The sequence below is a fragment of the Bos grunniens genome, chromosome 11 (genome assembly GCF_055505025.1).
Source record: "Bos grunniens cultivar Pamir isolate PY7600 chromosome 11, Bosgru_T2T1.0, whole genome shotgun sequence".
In the NCBI taxonomy this organism is placed as follows: Eukaryota; Metazoa; Chordata; class Mammalia; order Artiodactyla; family Bovidae; genus Bos; species Bos grunniens.
The window spans coordinates 8,253,268-8,274,460 of record NC_141175.1 but is presented as its reverse complement, the minus strand read 5'-3'; the positions used below and the strand labels follow the sequence as shown (position 1 = coordinate 8,274,460).

The following is a 21,193-nucleotide window of genomic DNA, read 5'->3' as shown; positions in this document are numbered from 1 at the left end:
TCCTGAAGCCCTGCTCCTTCTGTCTGTAGCTCTGTGCCTCCCCTCCCTTCAGAGGGCCCTGGGTAGGGTGGCCTCTGGCCTCCTTGGGACCTAATCACAGAGTTCTGGGCCCAGCTGCAAGCCTCAATCTATAACCTGGCTTGTGGACCGAAGCTATCACTTGGGAAGTTTTGCAACTAAAGTGGGCTACAGTCCCTGCATGGCCAATTGCCAGTTACGGAACCTTGAGGAGGTGACTGATTTCTTCCTCCCTTGTCTGGGAGGACACGAGAATACGTGTGAACATGCTGCTCTCAATGTCGGGTCTCTGGGAAGCACTGTCAGCTGTCAGTTACCCAAGTGTAAACCGTCATGCATATTTTACAGTCCACTCTGCCCCAGTTCAGGCAGGTTTTTCTCAGGAAAAAAACGTCGGTGACGCAGCTGCAGCAGACCAGCATCCCCTTCCTCAGGAGCAGCACGCGTGCCCTGGGAGGGAGGAGGGGCCCATCACTTCCTCCCCCAGAAGGAGGGCACGGTGCGGCAGCGTGCCGCCGCCTCTTCCCCTTCCCACCTGTGAGGCCTGCGACGCGACCGGAGCCCAGGCAACATGCACACGGAGGATGGTTTATTATCGGTCACTGGCTAGAGAGCAAGCAGACAGGCAGAATAAAAAGATCCGTTAAAAAGTGAGTTGAGAGTGCAGGCAGGCAGCCACCAGACTTGGCTCTAGCGATAGGGCTGGGAGGGGAGGGCTAGCACCGGGGAGCTGCCGCTCCGGCTAGGCTCCCCTCCGCTGCAGTGCATCCCAGGGGGACGGCACCCCTGTCCCTGGCCCACCACAGACCTGCCTGCCTGCCTGCCTCGTCTCCTTTGCTGCTTTTGGCAACTAAAAGGCAGGTACTCTCTCTTGCCAAGGGTACGCCCCAGGGCATCCTCAGCCCATCTTGCACTGACGCCCTTCACAGGCCGGGGCGCTGAGCGCAGCTACTGCAGCCAGGCCCGCCCTCCTGAGCAGGAGCCGGGAGGGCTGGGGGGAGGCTCAGGGATGCAGGCAGGGGTTGGGGGGCTCCAGAAACAGGTCAGAAGCAGGCCGGGGGAGGAGCTGGGATCATTCAGCCTCTCAGGCCCCTGGCGGCTGGACAGCCAAGGGGCAGGACGGGGCTGGGGTGAGCCTCCCCACGCTGAGCAGCTGGATCACCAACAGACACGTGGCGGGGCTGCACCCATTCCCCTTGCCCAGGCCAGAGTGGGCAGGGCCTGGGGGAGGAGGCCTGCTCAACTGAGCAGTTCCAAGTAGGTGACGGGGACTTTGCCCTTCTTGTTGCCTCTCTCGCCAATGAGCCAGTCGGGGTCCATGCCAGGCAAGCTGTAGACAGTGATGAGCTGAAAGGCATCACAGAAGAGGATCACGCCCTGGCTACGCAGGGGCCCTGTGCCTCCAGGGACGGGCGCCCTCTCAGCTGCTCTATGGAGAAGGATCAGAGAGCCTGCCTCCTCAGAGCTGGAGCTGCCTGTTTCCTGTGGCTGGTCCTGGCTCTCCCCCCTATCCCCAGACCCTCAGAGGTGGGGAGCCCGCGATGCATGGTCCACAGACCCCATGCCCCCAGCTCTGGTCTCCTGGCCCCCTAAGCCGGCCTGTGCTCCCCGACCGCCAACCCATCCCTGTGGCTTCCAGGCCCACCTCATCGGCCAGCAGGGCCAGCTCGCTGCTGTCGGCCGCCTCGTAGTCATAGAGAACGCGGGCTTTCCGGGTTCCGCTGGCAGGTGGGGCCACCTCCTCCAGGCGGAGAGCAGCCTCCCCCGGAGGGGCCAGGTCGGCCACGGAGGGCCCCATGGGCATCGTGGCCGCGGTGGTGGTGGGCGAGGTACTGCTGAGGGGTGGGGAGGCGGGCTCGGCGGTGCCCACAAAGGTGCCTGGGAATCTGAAGAGGAGAGCGGTAGAGGGGCCCATCTCAGCAGCCGGGAGCCACCCTCTTGTTGGGGGGAGGTCCCACATGCCCCACAAAACACCAGTCAGGCCCACGGCCATGGAGGCAAGACCACCTCGCTACTTACATGGCTCCCTGGGAGCTGGCAGCGTGAAGAGGGAAACAAGTGGAAGTGAGATGCCCCTGCCACCCCCACCCTGCCCCCAACCCACCCCAGAACCTGCACCCAAGGTCCCTGAGGCCAGCTATCCCCCTCACTGTCCTCTTCATGGGGTGCCCAGGCCCAGAGGTGGGGGTGACGCCCCACCACGGTCAGCAGCCCTCCACCCCACCCTGGGTGTCAACAGGGGCTTGCTGAGTTCGGGGGAGCTGGGAGCCAGGGTCCCTCGTTTGGCACCTGCCCAGCTGCTTCTGGAGGTCCAGCATGTGGCGGTAGCACTGGGCATAGTACGTGGTCTGAGACTCGATGAACTCGTGCAGGCAGCGAAGGTGGTTCACCTGCCCGGAAGAGGCGGTGGCTGACCCGGCGCCCGCGGGTGGACGAAGCAGCCCACTCCCCACCCCACGCTCTACAGACCCCGGCTCGGCGTCCAGCGTTTTCTGCCCAGGCCTCTTGCTCTCTGGGGTGGGAGGGGGCCGTACCCCCCGCTTTGGGACCTTTAGGACCATGGGCTCTGCCCCACCCAGGTTCACTAGCTGCCTCAACGTGAACTTAAGAGTTGTGGTGTCTGACACATGGGTGGCAAAGACGACGTGGGATGACAGAGGAAACAGGACAGGACTCACGTGGGTGCTGCTGATCCCCTCCAGCAGGAGCCGGGTCACTTCTGCCTGCCGGTCAAACTCCGTCTGGGCCACTCGGAGCTCCTGCTCAGCCTAGGAAGGGCCAGGGATGAGCACGAGGGCAAGAATGGCCCTAGTCGCCCTCCTACCAGACTCCTCCCGCCCCTGGAGCCGCCCGGGAGCGGTCTCCTCTTCCTTTCTGTGGCAGATGGACTTCCCCACACCCCACCCCAGGATGCAGACATCGGCGAAGGGGTTCACCTCTCACCCCTGACTTCAGGCCTGGGGCCCTGACCCCCTGGACAAGTCTTAGCCCAGCTTGGGAACCCCCCAGAGGAGGCCAGTTGCTGGGTGGGCACACAGAGCCTCAGGCGCCTTCCTTGGCCTTTCACGCTCATGCATTTGTCCATCTGAGGCCACCACCCAGCAGGGACAAATTCAACCAACAGTTGCTTTGGCCTCCGGAGGGCCCACGGTGTGCTGCGGGGGAGAGGGAGGTGACTGCCCCTTATCATGGCCCCAGAGGCTGCAGGGCAGAGCTCAGAACTAGACGCACACCTGCCCCCTATGACAGCAGGCGAGCCTGGACTCCCGTTCCCCACCCCGTTTCTTCCCTGAGCCCCAACTCACCTTGTCCACCTCATCATTCCAGAGCTGCAGAGACCACAACAGGACCGGTCAGCAGGGGAGGGAGGGGGCAGCGGTCAGCAGGGGAGGGGAAGGGAGGTGGGGGACAGCTGTACTCCAGAGCCCGGGCCCCTGCCCCAGCTCCCGAGATCCCCGCAACCTCTTCCTCCTACCCCTCACGCTTCCCAATGTCCTCCCCACAATCCCACCAGGAGCTGAGGCTGGGGGGAGGCCTGGTGTGAGAGGGAGGGGGGCTCTGACGTCACAGTCCATCCAGTCCCACATGCCACATGCGGGGAGGGGGGACAGCCAGCTGGGAAGTCCTGCTTGGGTTTCTCCTACAGGCAAGCCCCCAGGCTCGGACTGGGGTCTCCAGGGAGACCGAGCGTCCCCCACCCCACCCTGACGCTCTGCTGAGGCTGCTGGGCTGGGAGGCAGGACCGTGTGACCCTAGACCAGTCACTGAACCTTTCTGTCCTTCGGCAGAGAAAGGCAGCCTCGTGCCAGAGTCAGACTGGGGTTCAAAGGCACAAGAAAAAAACAGGGCCGTCTCCACCCTCCTGGATAGTCCTCCTTCCACTCGGCCCAGGAAGGGGGGCGGCAAGTGTCCTCCAGAGTCTAAAGAAGAAAGACCCCCCTCCCCCGACCATGGCTTAGAAGGCCCGTTCCTCCTGCCCGCTGCTACCCTAACACGGGGCCTGGGGGGGCGCAGAGAGCAAAACCCAGGCCAGCCTGGCTGGGACGGAGGCGTCCCCACCCCAGCACCGTTCGGCAGACGGGAAGCGACCTCCATGTGAACACACGTGGGCAAGCCAGCCACAGGGGCCGGGGCACTACAGGGCGGTTAACGCCCCCAAGGGAGAAGGGACCGCGCCTGCACGCGCGCGCACGCACACACACACACACACACACACAGCAACATGCTTATGACAGATGGAGAAGAGCCCGCGGGGAGGTGGGTGGTGCAGGAGGATGTCACCCACGGGGAAAGGAACAGAGAGGCAGAGAAAGGCCCAGGACTGGTTTCGACAGGCATGACGGGACAGGTGTCATCTGCCTATTTCCCCAACTAAACAGTAAACACCAAGATCTCAACAAGCTGTAGGAAAAAAAGATACCAGACGTTCAAAGTCCTCCTGACCCCGCCCCGCCCAGCCCACCCTCTTAAATCCCAGTCCCGCCTGCCCACCCACCCACCCACCACTGCCTTCATGCTCTGCTTTGGAGGGGCCAGCTCAGGACATGCCCGTTTCCCCACCTCGGGGGCCTCGGCCCTGGGCTGCTCTTCCCCTCCCCACCGGGTCTACCTTCCCACGGGGCCCTGCTACGTCTCAAGGCCTCTGGGCGCCTCCCCGACACCTAGCCGATGTGCTCTGGGGGCCGCTGGACAGACAGCACCGTCCCCGAGTCCTGTCCAGGGGTCTGTGACCTCCCGGCAGGCCAGGCCGGGACCTCCTCCCTCTCCTCCAGGCGCAGGGCGGGCCTGGCTCTCAGGGGTGGGTGCTGAGTAGGGGTGGATGGACTCTCGGGCCCCCCGGAGTTTATCAGGCTGCCCAGGGCAGCGGGCCAGGCTCACCTTCAGCGTTGGGCAGAGAGGGGCGAGGGCACAGGGCCCAGGTGGCCCCTGCCTGACCCTCTGCCTCCTGTTCTCCTGACTGGCATCAGGCGCCAGGTGTTGGGGCTGGGGGCAGGGAGGGGGGAGCCGGGGCGGGGTGGGCGGGGGCGCTTACCGCGGAGGCGCTGGCCGAGAGAATGTAATTACGAGGTCTAGTCTCCTGAAAGTCAGGCACCGTCTGGCGGGGAACAGAGTTCACGGGGGAGGGGGGAGTCACGTGGCGCAGGGGCCAGGCCAGGAGGCCGCCCTAGAGTCTCCCCCAGGGAGATGCCAGGAGCAAGCCCCACCCCAACCCCATGGACAGGAGGGTACGGACAGATAACAACACAGACCCCCTTCTCCCCACGCCAACCACCTGCACAGGAGGCAGGATGAGTGAGGGTCTCCGAGGGTTGGGACAAAGACCAGGAGGGTGGACACGCTGGGGAGCCCAGGAGAGCAGATGCCGACGAGGGGACAGCCCGGAACCTCGGGCAGGACGCAGACCCGCCTGGCCCCGGCGGTCCTCAGGTCTCTCTTCCCCAGGACAGCCTCGTCTCACTCAGAGGCCCATTAGACCCACCGTTCTCCAAGCAGAGCCCACCCCCACCCTACCCGGCTCACTCCATCCACACCTCTGCACACACCCAATCATCTCTCCTTCCTGCAGCAAGAACTGGGCCCCTCCCCCGCCACGAGATGGACAGATGGATGCATGGATGGACAGAGTGACAGGCGGTTGACATTTGCAAAAAGCTGACTCAACAGGCTCCAACGCCTGGCGTCCCCCCAGACCAGAGGCTACACGTGGTGGAGGCCCCGGTGGGAGACCAGCTGCTTTGCAAAAGGCCCGGAGGACGGCCCTCCCCGGCCCGGCTGGCCCAGCCCGGCCCGGCCCCGCAGGGCCCAAGGCCGAGGTGGGCAAACCAGAAGCGGCACAGCACGTGGGACAGGTATACTCACATCTCCCTCACACTGAGCCAAGTTACCCAAAGCAGAACGGCAAGGAACAAAAACAAAGAGTTAGTGAGTCCACAGCGCAGGCGGGAGCAGGCCCCCCGGGGACGCACAAGCCCGCCCTCCGGAAGGAGTCCTGACCAGTGTGGCTGCTGAGGGGTGGCGGGTGGGCTGGGGGTGCCCTGCTGGGCTGGAGCCCGCTGGGATGCTGTACCAGGGCCCCGCTTGGGAGGGGATATCCTGCTAAAAGCCACACACTCGGGGCTGGTCTGGGCCAACCAGCCGGATGGGAGGTTGTGCCGCCCTGGTGACGAAGGAAGCGCTCCCCGGCCTGGCGGACAGAAAAAGGCCTGTCCTGGCCAAGGGACTCCAGAGAGCTGCCCGGCCCTGAGGGCGGGGAGCCTGTCCAGTCCAGCGGGGCTCAGGCAGCCTACCCAAGCCCAACCCGACGCCGGTGGCTGAGGACCTGCCTCTGGTCTGGACTCCACACACCTGGACGAGGCGCCACGGCTCTTGCCAGGGGCAGCGCCCAGACTCCGTGGCCCCCAGGGGCCACACAAAGGGAGGGGAATGCGAGGAGGGTTGGGGGCTGTAACTAACTCTCGGGCAGCGGGGGCACCTGGCCTTCCCTGGCCGAGGGCCCTGCCGGGCGCAGGTGCCAGTGTCCCTGGTGTGTCCCGGACCTGACTGGGGGGGTTCCCACCCCGGGGTGTGAGGCGGCCTTGCAGCCCCCGCACCCCAAGCAGCCCAGGCCCCTGGGGCCCAGCTCTCCCAAACCCTGGCCTCGCCCTGGTCACCATGTGCCACGCTGCATCCCATCGGCCTGGCTGAGCAGAAGGGGAGCCAAGATAGCCCTGGCTCCATTCAGCGACGTGGGGCTCCCTGAAGGGCCCCGAGACCTGCCCCTGGGCAGGTGAGCAGCCCAGCTCTGGGACCTCCACACCAGCGCAATGGAGCCTGAGGACAGGACGGGGCGCCCGGGGAACAGCACTGGAGCGGCGGGGAAGGGGGGCGCGGTTAGTAGCGGAGCCATGCCCGGGCAGAGCCGGGAACAGAGCTGAGCATCCAGGGAGGGCAGCACGGGGGGCATGCGAGAAGCCAACCGGCTGTCTATCTGGGGAGGCTGCAGGCTGCCCTGAGCTCAGGTGAGGGCGCTGTGGGTCTACCCACCACCCGCCCCCAGACCCAGTGTCTGCCCTGGGAACCCAGAGCTCTGGGTCAGCAGGGTTCCATTGGGGGTGGGAGCAGACGGGCGTGACCTGACGTGGTCTGCCCCGAGCAGTGCCCCCCAGCCAGGCTTTGACGGGGAGGGAGGTCATGCGAAACATCACGAGCCTCCACCCCGAGCCTCCACCCGCTCTGGTCCAGCAGGACACCTACCGTGGCTTTGGCTTCGGCAGCCTTGGCCTTCTTGAGCCGCGCTTTGGAGGCATCCAGGTCTAGACGCCGGTTCTGCAGGAGCCGCCTCTCCTTCTGTTGTGGGGCGGGGTTGGGGGGAATTAGGGACATGAGCCCCACAGCTGCCATGGGAGACCCCCGGCCCCAGCGAGACCAGCCCATAGGACCATCTGGCCAAGACAGGGAAACTGAGGCCCGGACGGGCAAGGTCAAACACTTCAGGCCACTCGGTCCACAAGAGCCACGTGTGGAGAGGCCCTGAGGGCTGCGGGGTCCTGAGCTGGGTTCCGCGGCTCTGAGGAGAGGGCAGCCAGGGTTACCAGGAGGCACGCAGCTCCAGGCTCCTCACCGAAATCGTCTTCCAGTCCCCTTCCAGGAAGTTGCGCAGGGGCGTGAGGAAGTTGATGGAGGCCGTGTGGATGAAATCTCTCTCGGCCGCTCCCAGGTGCTTTTCTGCTTCCGCCACCTTGATCAGCGTCTTCCCTGAGAAGCAGAGTCGGGGGTGAGGAGGCAGGCTGAACTCTGCTCTGGCTCCCAGGAGGGAGGAGAGAGCGCTGAGAGAGATGTTCTGAGAGGCAAGAGCAGAAATGACTGGCCTGGGAAAATGGGAGAAAATCTGTATATCCACATATCCATTGGCCAATAAATACTGGGACACCCCAAAACCAGAACACGTCACAGCCATTAGAAAGAAGGAGGGTGGGACTTTCAGAATAACAGAGGGAGGAACTCAGCAAATCCTCCTCCCAGAAAGGACACAGGGACTTCCCTGGGGGTCCAATGGCTAAGACTCCACTTCCACTGCAGGGGGCATAGGTTCGATCCCTGGTTGGGGAACTAAGATCTGGTATGCTATGCAGTATGGCAAAAAACAAAAACTTACCTATTTATCTATCTCCTTCAAAAACAAAACAAAACTGGACACAGTTGTCAAAAACAATCATTTCTGGACTCTGGAAATTGACCAAAGGCAAGTAACAAATTGAGAAGCATTTACTCCAGAACTACAGGACCTTGGTAAGAACCATGGAGATGGTGGCTTTTTAGCCTGGACGTGCTCCCCTCTCTCCAAGCTCTGTGGTGTGCCCCTCTATCAGGGTGGGGTAAGCCTTGAAGCCGCTGGAGGGGGAGGACTTGATTTTGGCTGGAACACAGAAAAACCCACAAGACATGCTCACAAGCAGTAATGATCTCAATGGCAAATAATCAGGAAAGGCCAACATCACAGCTAACATGAAGCTGGAAGACTGGCTGGAATAAGCAGCAGACCTGCCAGAAATTTAATAGGAGATCTGGGAAATGAGACAGTCACAGTGAGCCTTGATAAACTCCAGACAGCTCTGGTGGTCTAGAAGGCTGCGCCTGTGTGTAGCATGCATGGGAGGCACAGGAGAGAGCCCCAGCTACCAAATCATTCTTGGCTAGTGGGAGGCTCTGCACATTCATGACGTAAAAGCTAGGCACACATATAAACTGCATGAGCTTGAGCGTGTTCCCCAGCCCACTCATAAATTCATCAGCAAACCCTTAATGGTGCAAGGTGTCTACACACAATTTCTGATTAATCATTAGCTGACCGCCAACATATGCTGACCTGGAAGCAACCCTTAGGAAGCTAGGCTTAAAAGTAAAAAGAATAAGTAGAAAAATAAGCAGAGACATCAGCAGCTGCATACAGCAAAGAACACAAACTCTAAACAATTAGCTCAGGTAAGTCTCTAAAGAAACAAACAGCACTAATAACCCAAGAAGAATTATAAGACACGCAAAGAAATAGGAAAGTACAGTCAATACACAGGGAGAGAAAAGCAATCAACAGACACCATCTCCGAGGAGGCCCAGATATTAGATTTAGCAGACAAAGGCTTCTAAGCAGCTATTACCAAGAAGTGGAAAAGGAAAAACAAAAACAACCAAAACCATAATGGTAGGGAGGGACAAATTCTGGTAGAGGATAAAACTGCTATCAATGAAACAGATAAGCAACAGCATATACCATATAGCACAGGGAATCATAGCCCTTACTTTGTAATAACCTATAATGGAATATAATCTGCAGAAATACTGAATCACTATGGCATATACCAGAAACAAACACATATTAAAACCAACTACACTTCAATTAAAAAATAAAAAAACAGAACCATGTTTAAGGATTTAAGATTAATACAACATTGTAAAGCAATTATCCTCCAATTAAAATTTTTTTAAAAAGATTTAAGGAAAGTATGATGACAATGACTTCTCAAATAAGAAATGTCAATAAAGAGATTAAAATTTAAAAAAAAAGAAGTGAAAATTCTAGAGTTGAAAAGTTTAACAACTGATGTGAAAAAAAACTCACTAGAAGGGCTCAATGGCAGATTTGAACTGACTTCTTATCAGACACCAGGGAGGTCAGACGGTGAGAGAATATACTCAAAGTGAGGAAAGGAAACAACTCTCATCCAAGGATTCATACACCGCCAAGCTGCCCTCCAAAAGTGAGCATAAACACTCCCAGTGAGACACAGGCGACAAGGATTCACTGCTGGCAGACCTGCCACAGAAGAGACACTTCACGTGCGAGTGACACGACACTAGGGGGTAACGCGAGTCCACGTAAGGAAGCAGAGCAGCAGTAAAGGTGACTCTACAGACGCGCGGAAAAGACGGTACGTTTCTTTTCTCTTTTCTTAACTGACTTAAAAGACAATTGCATAACACAATAATTATAAAACTGTATTGTTGAGAAATAGTATGTATGACAATGTGAGCACCAAGGAAGAGGGAGGGAAGGGAGTTATCCTGGAGCCAAGTTTCTATATTTTACTGGAATTCCGTTAGCATTACTCTGAAGTGGACTGTGTCAAGTTAAAGTGCGTGTTGTGATTCACATTTTAAAACCACTAAGAAAAACACTTTAAGTTAAAGAAAAAAAGGAGCAAAGAAATTACAATGTTACACTAGAAAATATCTTTTTAACTCAAAATAAGTCAGTAAAAGAGGATCAAACAAAAAAGACCTGAGATACAGGGAGAACAGTAACAAAACAGCAATCCAAATGTACAAACAGCTCATGAGGCTTAACATCATCAAAACAAACAACCCAGAGAAAAATGGGCAGATCTACACAGACATATCGATTAAGACATACAGATGGCCAAAAGGCACATGAAAAGATGCTCAACATTGCTAACTATTAGAGAAATGCAAATCAAAACTACAGTGAGGTATGACCTCACAGCAGCCAGAATGGCCATCATCAAAAATCTACAAATAATAAATGCTGGAGAGGGTGTGGAGAAAAAGGGACCCTCCTACACTGCCACTGGGAATGTAAACTGGTACAGCCACTCTGGAGGACAGTATGGAGGCGCCCTCAGAAAGTAAAAACAGAGCTACCACACGACCCTGCAATCCCATTCCTGGGCATGTATATACTTGGAGGAAATAGTAATTGGAAAAGCTACATGCACCCCAATGTTCATTGTGGCACTATTTACAATAGCCAAGACATGGAAGCAACCTAAATGTCTGTCAACAGATGAATGGATAAAAAAGATGTGAAAAACATATACAATAGAACATTACTCAGCCATAAAAAAAAAAGAATGAAATAATGCCATTTGTTGCAACATGGATGGATCCAGAGACTGTCATACTGGGCAGAGAAAGACAAGTATCATGATTCCACACATATGTGGAATCTTAAAAAATGATACACATGAACTTCTAAAACGGAAACAGACTTCGCAGACATAGAAAACAGACTTATGGTGACCAAAGGGGAGGCTGGGAAGCGGGGGTGGCGGGAATGAGGGATAAATCGGGTTGGGATTAACATATACACACTACCATTTATAAAACGGGTAACCAACAAGGCCTACTGTAGAGCACAGGGAACTATACTCAATATTTTGGAATAACCCAAAGTGAAAAGAATTTGAAAAGGAGCATATATACATGTATATAACAGAATCACTGCGCTGTATACCTGAAACTAACACAATATTGTAAATCAACCACATTCTAATTCAGAATTAACTAAAAACTTAAAAATAAACTGGATTGAGGGATGTTTGTACAATTACTAAAAATCACCAAATTACACACTTAAAACAAGTACACTTTACAGTACATAAATTGTACCTCAATAAAACTTAAATAAAAAGCAAAGACTGAAGTGGCTCTTTAAGTGCTACTGTGAACAGATAATCTGTAGAGCAACACCAAGTTTAAAAATCAGGTTGTGGAATCGCACACATAAGATAATGTGATCCCATTAAAAAATGCACACAAACCAAAAGTGGGTAAAGGAGGCTCTTTTTCTCTTTTTGGGGCCCTGCCATGGGGTATGCGGGACCTTAGTTCCCTGACCAGGGATGGAGCCCAGGCCCATTGCACTGGACATGTGGAGTCTTAGCCACTGGCCCACCAGGGAGGTCCCAGGAGGCTTCTATTTTTCACTGTTTTCACCTCTGTTGGTTGAGGTATTTGCAAGGAGAATGAATCCAGGCATCACATGTGTAAATACAAGACCAGAGAAAGGAAGGAAAGAAGGGAGGGAGGGAGGTCAGGGTCAGAGACCGGGCCCCACCCGGCCGTGGGGACCGGCTCACCGTAGGGGGTGGTGGGCCCCAGCTCACTGGCTGCCTCGGCCATGTACTGCGCCAGCAGCTCCCCGTTGGTGACCCGTGAGGGCACCTTCCTGTCCAGCTTCTCGTACAGGAACTCCTCCACTCGGGCGCCTGTGGGAGACAGCAGCCAAAGCCACGTGGCCTTTCCAGAGGAGCCCAAGGCCAGTCCAGGACCGGCCCACAGGGGCGCCCAGCCTGGTGACTTCCAGGACATTCTCGTGCTGATTCTCCACCTTGTGAGATGGGCTCTTGACCCTGTGAAACCCCTCACAGGGAGGGAGAAGCCACGGCCCAGAGACGTCAAGTACTTGCCTGAGGTCACCCAGCTACGGAGACGGGCCTTCCGCTTCCCCCTCCTTAGAATATGGACTCAGAGCATGACACACAGGGGGCGCTAGGGATGAAGAACCTGCCTGCCAATACAGGAGACCTAAGAACCATGGGTTCGATCCCTGGGTGGGGAAGATCCTCTGGAGGAGGGCATGGCAATCCACTCCAGGATTCTTGCCTGGAGAATTCGCCTGGACAGAGGAGCCTGGTGGGCTACAGTCCACGGGGTTGCAAAGAGTCAGACATGACTGAGCAACTTAGCATGCGTGCACACACCACACGTGTGAACAGCACTCTGGCCGGACCCAGAAAGCTCTGAGCACACCGCCTTAGCTAAGAGCAGATATACAGGCAGACACGTCTCCGGACCCCAGGGCAGGTTCCCCTGCAGCTGTGGGGGCCTGCCCTGTGCTCTCGTGCGACCCTGGACGGGCCTTCTTTGTCCCTGACCCTCGCTGCCTGCTCCCCAGTGATTGGTCTCCCATTTCTCCCGCCTCTTCTCCCAGTGATGTTTTAGTTTCCAGGCTTCAACTCCTCTATGCAAAACTTGCATTTCCATGTCCCAGAGACTGAGTGCCCTGTGGAGCCCGACACCCAGACTGCTGTTTTTAATAGGGACCACCCCCCCCCTTCCCGTGCCACCGACAGCAGCCTGAAGCCTCAAGAGTCTAACTCAAGTCCCGCCTGCCGCCCAGGCCACCTGCACGGCCTCTGCAGCTGGGCCCGTGCCCGCGGTGCCCCGCCCCTTGCCCAGGGCCGGCCCGTGTCTACTCACTGGGGTTGGGCTGCAGCAGCACCTCTGTCTGCCTCAAGATCTTCTCGGTCCAGTTCTTGGTGCTGTCCGCCCGCGCCAGGAGGCTCTCAAAGTGGGCGTCGAGCTCGGTCTTCTCGGCCTGGCCGAATTTCTCCTCTGTGAACTGTGGGAGGAGGGTTGGGGGGAGCACCCAGGGGTGGAAGACTCAGCAGGGGGGAGGGGAGGATCAGCCCTGCCCCACCCATCTACCCCTCCCGCCTGGCTGGAACTCAGGCCCTAAGGTCCAGGAACCCGTCTACCCCATCCGCTCTGGGACCCCGATCAAACTGCAACCCTGCCCTGGGGCTCAGCTTGCTCCTCTGTGACATGGGATGGGTGGGCCAGAGCCGGCGGATCCCAGTTTGTTTCGGAAATCCAACGAAAGATACAGACACCCCCTGCCCCGCAAATGCACATCTGTACAAAATCAGACACAACTTAAGGAGCTGCTGGTAGGCCATCACTGAGGGTCCTCCCAGCCTGACTCTGGAGGAAAGAGCTTGGTAACGAGCGCTCAGGGACACAAGGGGCACAGAGCAAGGTCTGGAGTGATCAGCAGGTGCCAGGGCAGCTGGGAGCCCCAAGGAAGGGGTCCCGGGGGAGGAAGTGGGAAGAACCCAGGTTCCAGAACCAGAGGAACATGATTCAAGTCTCAGTTCTGATGAGCAGTGTGACCTGGGGCAAGTGGCTTTGCCTCTCTGAGCATCAGTTTCTGAAGCTGAAAATGGGAATAATAAGGAATAGCATCTCCCTTGTAGGTTGTGAGAAGGAAATAAAAAAGATGTGGGTAAGATATGAAGGCCAGGATCCGGCGGGGAGTTCGGTGCCCAGTGTAAGGGCTGATGCTGTAAAGATCTGATGGGAATGGAGAGGGGTGGGGTGGGAGGATGGCCTCTGCTGCCTGGTATGGTACATGGGGAGCAGTGCCAACTCATCCGAGCCAACTGCTGGGCACACCCAGGCGCAGGAAGCTCCACAGCCCTGCCCCGAGGCGAGGGAGGGACCAGGATGTCACAGGGTCCTCCTTCCGAGCTGGCCAAAGCCATGGGAGCCACGTAGGAACAGCCAGAAACCTGCCCAGGTCCTGGCCCTTCTGATCTCAAAGGCCCTGTTCAGCCGTGGTGGGTGGTGGTCAGAGACAAACCACACGGGAGCAAGATCAGCTCTGACAACAACAGACAGTGCCGACCCGGCGCTCAGCATGGGCAAGTTTCCCATTTCACAGAAGGTGCCACTGAGACCAGGCAAGAGGCAGGCTGCACCGGAGTCAGGGTCTCATGGGCTGCGGGTCTGGAGGCCCTTCTCAGATGACCTGGCAGCCCTGAGTCATCCAGAGGCAAAGGACAGCTCCAGCTGCAAGGAGCAGGAGGCCCCACCGGCTTCAGGCCGCTCCGGCTCAGCAGCCATCAATTATGCATGGGGGCTTGGGTTTCTCTCTGCAGGGCCAGGTGGGCAGGGGTCAGAGCCTGCGGCTCCCCGCCTGGGAGCCAGCTACTCTTGCTCTCCTGACTCTTCTTCCTCACTTTCCACAAACTGGGGCCTCCCAGAGCCGGGCCCTGAACAGGCCTGCCCTCACCCAGCCTCTTTGAGGGTGGGGGTGGCGCTAGCCCCATTTTCCAGATGAGAAAACTGAGGCTCAGAGGCAACGTCACCTCTCTGGCCCTCAGTTTCCACCAGGGGGATGGGGACACCAGGAACCATCTCATAGAATATTCGGGAGGTGCTTAGTTCTCTGGTCAGCACACAGCACAGGCCTGATAAATGTCAACTGGCGTCGTCGTTATCATCAGCAATAAAAGACCTCCTGCAGGTCCCTCCTCGGTTCCCAGGAGCCACCTAGGGACGTCCTTACCCCGATGGGACCAGCCGCTCTGACTCCAGTGATGGTGTCACGCTCAGTATCTCCTCCCCTTCTTGCCACGGTTATGGGCAGCACTTCCCGCCTGGCCACCTGTCCCTCACACTACACATCCACCCACGTTCAAAGTCCAACCAGGTTTTTCCAACGTCCTGGGCATCCCTCCCACGTCCACTGTTGCCTGCCCGGCTTGGATGAAAACAATGCCACAGCCTCCTGGCTTTTATCATCACCACTCCTACCTCCGCTCCTAGTAATACAGTCAGTACTACTGACAGCATTGGTACTAGCACTTCCACTGCCCACTCCACCACCACTGGCATCTTACCCAAATATGCTTTAGCTTTTCCTGCCTGGGTGCCCTCCGCTGAACTGTTCCCACCACCGGGATCAACTCTGCAAACCCCTCCTGGCGTTCAAGGCACAGTTCGGGGACTGAGAGGCCACCCTAGGATCACACGTGCAAAAGGGATCCGGCCTCCAGCTTCTTCTCCCAGGTTCTGTTCCTTACGGGGTGGGGATAAGGTGAAGCTCTTTCAAAGTGTCCCCGGTACCTGGAGGGGCTGAGCGCTTGCCCAGCATGTCCTTCTACCTGGCCAGGTGGCACCCACGCAGAGGAGCTGCCCACACATTGATAACAAACCACCCTTCGTCCCTCCTGGCTGACTCCTATCCCAGGGCCGAATGGCCTCAGAGGGGTGGTCCCCCAAGTGGGCTCTCCTGCCCAGATCACATTTCAAGCCCCTCTCTCTTCGGGCTGCCACCTGACCCCATTCCTGCCAAGAGAAAGGGCCCAGGCTTCAGAGGCTCATGACTGCAGAGTCCGAGGCTGCTCCCTGCAAGATGGCAGCAGCAGGGGGTGGGCGGCTGGAGCCAGAGAAAGCCTCTATTTATAAAGCTCCCAGCTCCCTCCTCCACCCTGGAGGCGGGGGACCTGGGCGCTGGCTCCCACGCCAGTATGGGCGACCCAGTGGGCCTGCCCTCACCAGGCCACGGGGCCCAAGCCTCTCCATGCCCCAGGCTCTGCAGACCTGGCAGGATCGGGTGCTAGGGCCCCACAGTAGCCGGAAACTGGCAGATCAGGTTCTTCCCAGATGTTGGAGATAAAGTGGTTGCCATACCAACACGGGGGGCGAACTCCCCACCTTCTGGATGGATTGGGGCTGGCCAATGAGCTCCAGGCTGCAGGCATCCCCACTAAGGCTGGGGTCACTGGCAGGGCTGGGAACCCAGGGCAGCAAACCCTTCTGGGGTACCCATCCTCAGCGGGATGCTGTGCTTTCTAGTAAACATGGGCACGTGGGCTTCCAAGAGACGGTCTGGGGCTGGGCTCCTCCAGAGAACCAACTGCCACAGCAAGGACAAACGACAGGATCCGTTCCCAGGGCCCTGTGACTGGGCCAAGCCCGAAGCCTGCGGCCACCCTTGGAGGCAGACTTGGTGCCACTCATGATGGACAGAAGGGCACATGGAGGCTTCCAGAGAAGTGACTGGGCCAAGGTCACAGGCTGCACGCATGCCATACTAAGCAAGAGTGACTTGCCTTTAGTGAGAGCGTGCACGCGGAGTGCCGGGGACACTCACATCCATGCTGGGAGGGAGGGGTTGCTAAGGCCATTTTCAAAAGACTGAAAAACTGAGGCCCAGAGAAGTGAAGCCCCCGCCCTTCTCAAAGTCGCAAGAGAGGGCATCCACGCCCACAGCTGACTCCCCGTCTTCACCGATAAGCTGCTTCAGTTTCTCTCCTTGCCCCCAAATGGATAGGACTTGTTCTAATCCTAGCGTCACCCAGCGTACAGCTCCCCAAGGAGGGCACGCAGCCAGACCCCAGCCCTCCTCATTCCCCTAGGGCTGGGGAAATAAGAGGAAACAGGCCTGCCATGGAGCAGAAAGGAAATAATAACCCCAGCCCTCCTGGCTTCCGGACTGACTATCCAAGCGTGTAAAAGGGACCCGAGGGAATCAGTTCCGACAGCCCACTGCACAGGTGTGGAGACTGAGGCTCAGAGAAGGGCTCAGGGGCCCGGGGGCACGAGTCCTTGGGCCTGGAACTCAGGCCTCCAAACGCCGGGCAGGAGTCAGGGTTACTGCTGGCCAACGGCAGGGTGGCCGCCTGATGCCATTTGCTCTCCCCATCAGAGCCCCCACCGGGGCGGGGCGGGCGCCAGGGCAGTGGGATAACTCGGCCCCGGCAGGTCGCAAAGGGGGAGGCTGACACCTCCCGCCCAGGCAGCGGGGCCGAGGCAGGCCCAGCTCACTCCCCGGCCCCCGGGCCACGCAGAGGGTAGTACAGGGCAGTGCAGCCGGCCGCCCCGGAGCTCCTTCTCTCGACTGGGCAGCGCAAAAGAGAAGGCTGGTGGGGGGCTAGGGCGACCCGGAAAAGAGCGGCGGCCGCGAGGGCCTTGTCCCGCGGCCCCAGGCTCTGTTGCAGGGGTGCCCGCCGGCCGCGCGGGGCCCAGGGCGCACGGCCTCCTCACCTGCACGGCCCGGGTGAAGAAGATGCCGGCGTCCGACGCCAGTTTCTTCATGTTGAAGTCCATGGCGCTCCTCACGGCCGGCGCGTCCGGCCCGAGCGCCGCCCGGCAGCCCCCGGCCCGCCGCCGCCGGCCCTCACCGCGCCCACCTGCTGCCGGGGCTCCGGCCCTTAGCGCGCCAGCCGGTCCCTGCCGCCGCCGCAGCCGCTGCCTCCGCCCGTGCCTGCCCGAGCGCGCAGGGCGGGGCGCCGGCCGCGGGGGCGGAGCCTCAGGATGGGTGGGGCGGGGCGGGCCGGGGCGGCAGGGCTGGAGGGTGCTCGCGGCTGCCCCGCTGCGGCCGCCGGCCGGCCAGCCTCTCTGGTTTACCTGTCCTGTGGCTCCCGGCCCATCGGTGCCTCTTACTCTCCTTTTTTTCTTTTTTCTTTTTTTAAAGACCCTGCTGCTGGGAAAAGTTGAAGGGGGGAGGAGACGGGGACGACAGAGGATGAGATGGTTGGATGGCATCACCGAGTCGATGGACATGAGTTTGAGTAAACTCCGGGAGTTGGTGATGGACAGGGAAGCCTGGTATGCTGCAGTCCATGGGGTCGCAAAGAGTCAGACGCTACTTGAGCGACTGAACTGAACTGACTCTCCTGTTGTTCATTCGCACCCTCCTCGCCGGCTGGCCCCTCTGGCTCCCTATTTCTCGGCCTCTTTAGGCCTGGATCTTTCTGTGCCACCACCACCACCACCATCAGCTTGACCTCTCTAGCGCCCCTCCTCTTCTGCTCCAACTTTAGTGACACTGAGGACCACCTCTGGGGAATGGCTGTTTGGCCTCAGGAAACCCTCTGGTTCCTCAAAGTGTGTACAAGGAGTTAACGGGGAAGAAGGTGGAGAGAAAGGGAGGCTTCTGTTCAGCCTGGATGGAGGAGCCCTCCAGCCATGGACACGGTGCTGACCTTGAACCAGTTTCTCACAGACCAAGACAGGCAGAAGGATGGCCTGCACATATATTCCCTGCTCCCAAGGGGCTTGGAACGGGTTTATTACCTGTTTCCACTGCTTGCCTCTATCTCTAGACTTCATTTTCTTACACAGTGGAGAGCTCTGTTCCTGAGCCTGTACCCTTTCCTCTCTGGCTCTGTCTCCTGGATTCCTAGCTTTGTTTACATCCCTGCACTCACACCAGTTCTCCATCCTCTACCCCAGCCTGTCTGTCCAGAGTGAGCTTCAAGTCACCTCGGGGATTATTTAAAAATCCTTGGCCCCACTCCCAGTCCTGGTTCTCTCCATACAGGTGTAGCCTGGCAGGTAGAGTCTAGAAAAGCTTCCAGGTGATTTAAATGTGCACCCCAGGTTCAGAACCACTGATCTTTATTATTATCTGCATGAAGTCATCATCAGTGTTCATGTCACTCACACACCTGTAGTTCATCTCTGTTTCTTTGTGTGTGTCTATGTGTTCACTACGTATTTCTACTTGTACTGATCATTGACTTATTTACCAGTATCTGTAGCTGACTGTATCATTCATTTAGCCAGCATCCAGCCATTTCGCCTTTCAACAGATATAAATCAATATAGTAACATGTTCATTCATTTGGTAACTACACTGAGCGTGGTTAAAGAAAAAAAAAAATCAGGATACTTGTTAAGGACAGCAAGGAAGACTACTCAAGAGAGACCAGTGCAGTGGGAGTTTTGCAGTAGGGGAGACAGATTAGGCTCAACTCCAAATACAATAATGTCGAGTGGAGATTTATAGCCCATGAACAGACTAGGGGTCAGTGGATGGAAAATGACTAAGCAGGAACATTGAGGCTAGTGAGAGCCTTGCTGAAGGCAGGCCCAGGTGATAAGATATTCAGGATGGAGGATGAAGAATTTGATCAGATGCGGAGGGTGATCAGAAATCCAGGGTTGGAGATTTTGCTAAATTGGCCCCGCAGAATTCTTGCTAAAACTGCACTCTACAAGACGGAAGCTTCAGGTTGAACCTAGTTGAATAGAGGGCTTGGAGGAACCGGACTTAGGTCAGGTCAAGGAGAAAGACCTTATCAGCACTAATTCTGTGCCAGGCAGTGTTCTAGGTGCCAGGGACACAGCAGTGAAGAAAACAAGGCCCCTCCCTTCTTGGACAAACAGATATATAACCACGTCAGATTCTGGGAAGGAAAACAACAGGGTAAAGGAGAACGAGAGAGACAGTAAGTGTTAGTTATTCCTGCTCTTGTTTCTGCCCAGTCTGTATGTTTCATCTGTTTATCTAGCTTTCCACTCAGCTATTGCAGTTTGTCTAATAGCAATGGCCGAAATTTCCTAAGCCCTTGCCAGGCTGAACACTGAGCACTTTAAAGTGAATAATCACCTGAGATCCTCATAACAACTCAGAAAGTATCCTCTTCCTTATTAAAGGGAACTAAGGTTTAGAGAAGTTATGATTTGCCCGAGGACACGGGGGAGTAAGCAGTGGATTTGGCCCCAGATGCAGGCAGTCCAGTGGTGGAGCCTGCTCTCCTTTGCTCTGGCTACCACTTCCTTGGCTCATCAGCTGCCACTCTGCCCTCTCTCTGCCACCCTTAGTCAGAGATGCCAGGTTTGCTCTTGCCTCTGGATCACAGTCCAAGCTGTTCCTGAATATTCCTCCCTCTTCTCTCTGCCCAGCTAATTCCTAGTCATCCTTAGGTTTCTGTTTGGATGTCACTTTCTTCCTGGAGTCTTTCACCTGGATTCCTGCGTTTCCACCATTGGAACAAAACCACAAAAGATTGTAATTATCTTAACTATATGTATCTTGTCTACAACTATCAAGGCCAGCCAAAGGGCTGTCACACAGAAGTATTCATTGTTGAGTGAAGGCAAGAATGTAACCTTACTGATAATTACATTTTAAAAACTTAGACCTGTCCGGTTCTCTGGTTATGAAAGGACTGCCAGTTTCCTTACTATCGGCACCAAAGCCCTGTTACTCAGGCAAAGCAGGAGTTCCACTCCCATTTTAGAGAGGAGTAAACGGAGTAAACCAAAGCTGAAGCTCCAGTACTTTGGCCACCTCATGCGAAGAGCTGACTCACTGGAAAAGACCCTGATGCTGGGAGGGATTGGGGGCGGGAGGAGAAGGGGACGACAGAGGATGAGATGGCTGGATGGCATCACCAACTCGACGGATGGACGTGAGTTTGAGTAAACTCCAGGGGTTGGTGATAGACAGGGAGGCCTGGCGAGCTGCGATTCATGGGGTCGCAAAGAGTCGGACACGACTGAGCGACTGAAATGAACTGAACTGAAACTGAGTCATTCTTATATTGTTGCCTGGAAAATTCCATAGATGGAGGAGGCTGGCGGGCTACAGTCCATGCATGGGGTCGCAAAGAACCGGACACGACTGAGCGACTAACGCCCTGAAACTGAATAAATCCAGAGAGCTGATGTGACAGAACTTGATTCCAACTCAGATCGGCATGATACCAAACCAGTGCTCAGCACAAAGCACAGCTGGGAGCTCAGAACCGAACCAACTCTCAGGGAAACGACTTCTGTCTGGTAAGGGAGGCGTGGCACTTTTGCAAACAGCTCCCAAAAAAGGAGAATGGCAAGTGCTCAGAAGGATGCTGTAGGAAGTTTCAGAGGCAGTTGCATTGGAAAGAGGGCGCTCGAAGAGCGGGAAGGACTTGTCTGGGTAGGGACCGAGGCGGCAGAGGAACTAAATATAAAGGGCTCAGACCGCCGCCGGTTCTTTCTTTAAAACCCTTTCGAAACTTGATTGTTCCCCCTTATCCCTTTAAGGGTGGCCCCGCCCGCACTTAGCCAACCGGGTCAATCTAATTCCGATGGCCAATCACAGGATAGAAAAAAAAATTACTTC

At 57.0% G+C, this 21,193-nt stretch overlaps 1 protein-coding gene across 6 annotated transcripts; it reads right to left on the bottom strand.

The window, feature by feature from the left end:
* Positions 1-590: 590 nt before the first annotated feature.
* Positions 591-17,534, bottom strand: SH3GLB2 (SH3 domain containing GRB2 like, endophilin B2). 6 transcript variants are annotated; one of them, XM_086324603.1, is made up of 13 exons: positions 17,347-17,534; positions 12,994-13,135; positions 11,871-11,999; positions 7,619-7,752; positions 7,252-7,344; positions 5,051-5,113; positions 3,789-3,938; positions 3,324-3,347; positions 2,697-2,786; positions 2,308-2,408; positions 2,038-2,052; positions 1,664-1,904; positions 591-1,365 (listed from the first exon to the last, which is right to left on the bottom strand). In XM_086324603.1, the coding sequence occupies exons 1-13, from the start codon at positions 17,407-17,409 to the stop codon at positions 1,258-1,260; spliced, it is 1,353 nt and encodes a 450-aa protein (XP_086180729.1). In that variant the 5' UTR covers positions 17,410-17,534; the 3' UTR covers positions 591-1,257. The 6 variants fall into 6 exon arrangements, with proteins under 6 accessions (XP_086180729.1, XP_086180730.1, XP_086180732.1 ...); XM_086324604.1 differs by lacking the exon at positions 2,038-2,052; XM_086324606.1 differs by lacking the exon at positions 3,789-3,938.
* Between the last annotated feature and the right edge of the window lie 3,659 nt (positions 17,535-21,193).

Excerpts from the sequence above, each read along its gene's own strand:
- SH3GLB2 (XM_086324603.1), bottom strand. The coding sequence starts at position 17,409 with ATGGACTTCAACATGAAGAAACTGGCGTCGGACGCCGGCATCTTCTTC. Across the intron at positions 7,753-11,870 it reads GGGGCCCACCACCCCCTACG|GGAAGACGCTGATCAAGGTG; the intron begins GTGAGCCGGTCC and ends TCTGCTTCTCAG. Across the intron at positions 3,939-5,050 it reads TCTCGGCCAGCGCCTCCGCG|ACTCTGGAGGACACTTGCCG; the intron begins GTAAGCGCCCCC and ends TTTCTTCTTTAG.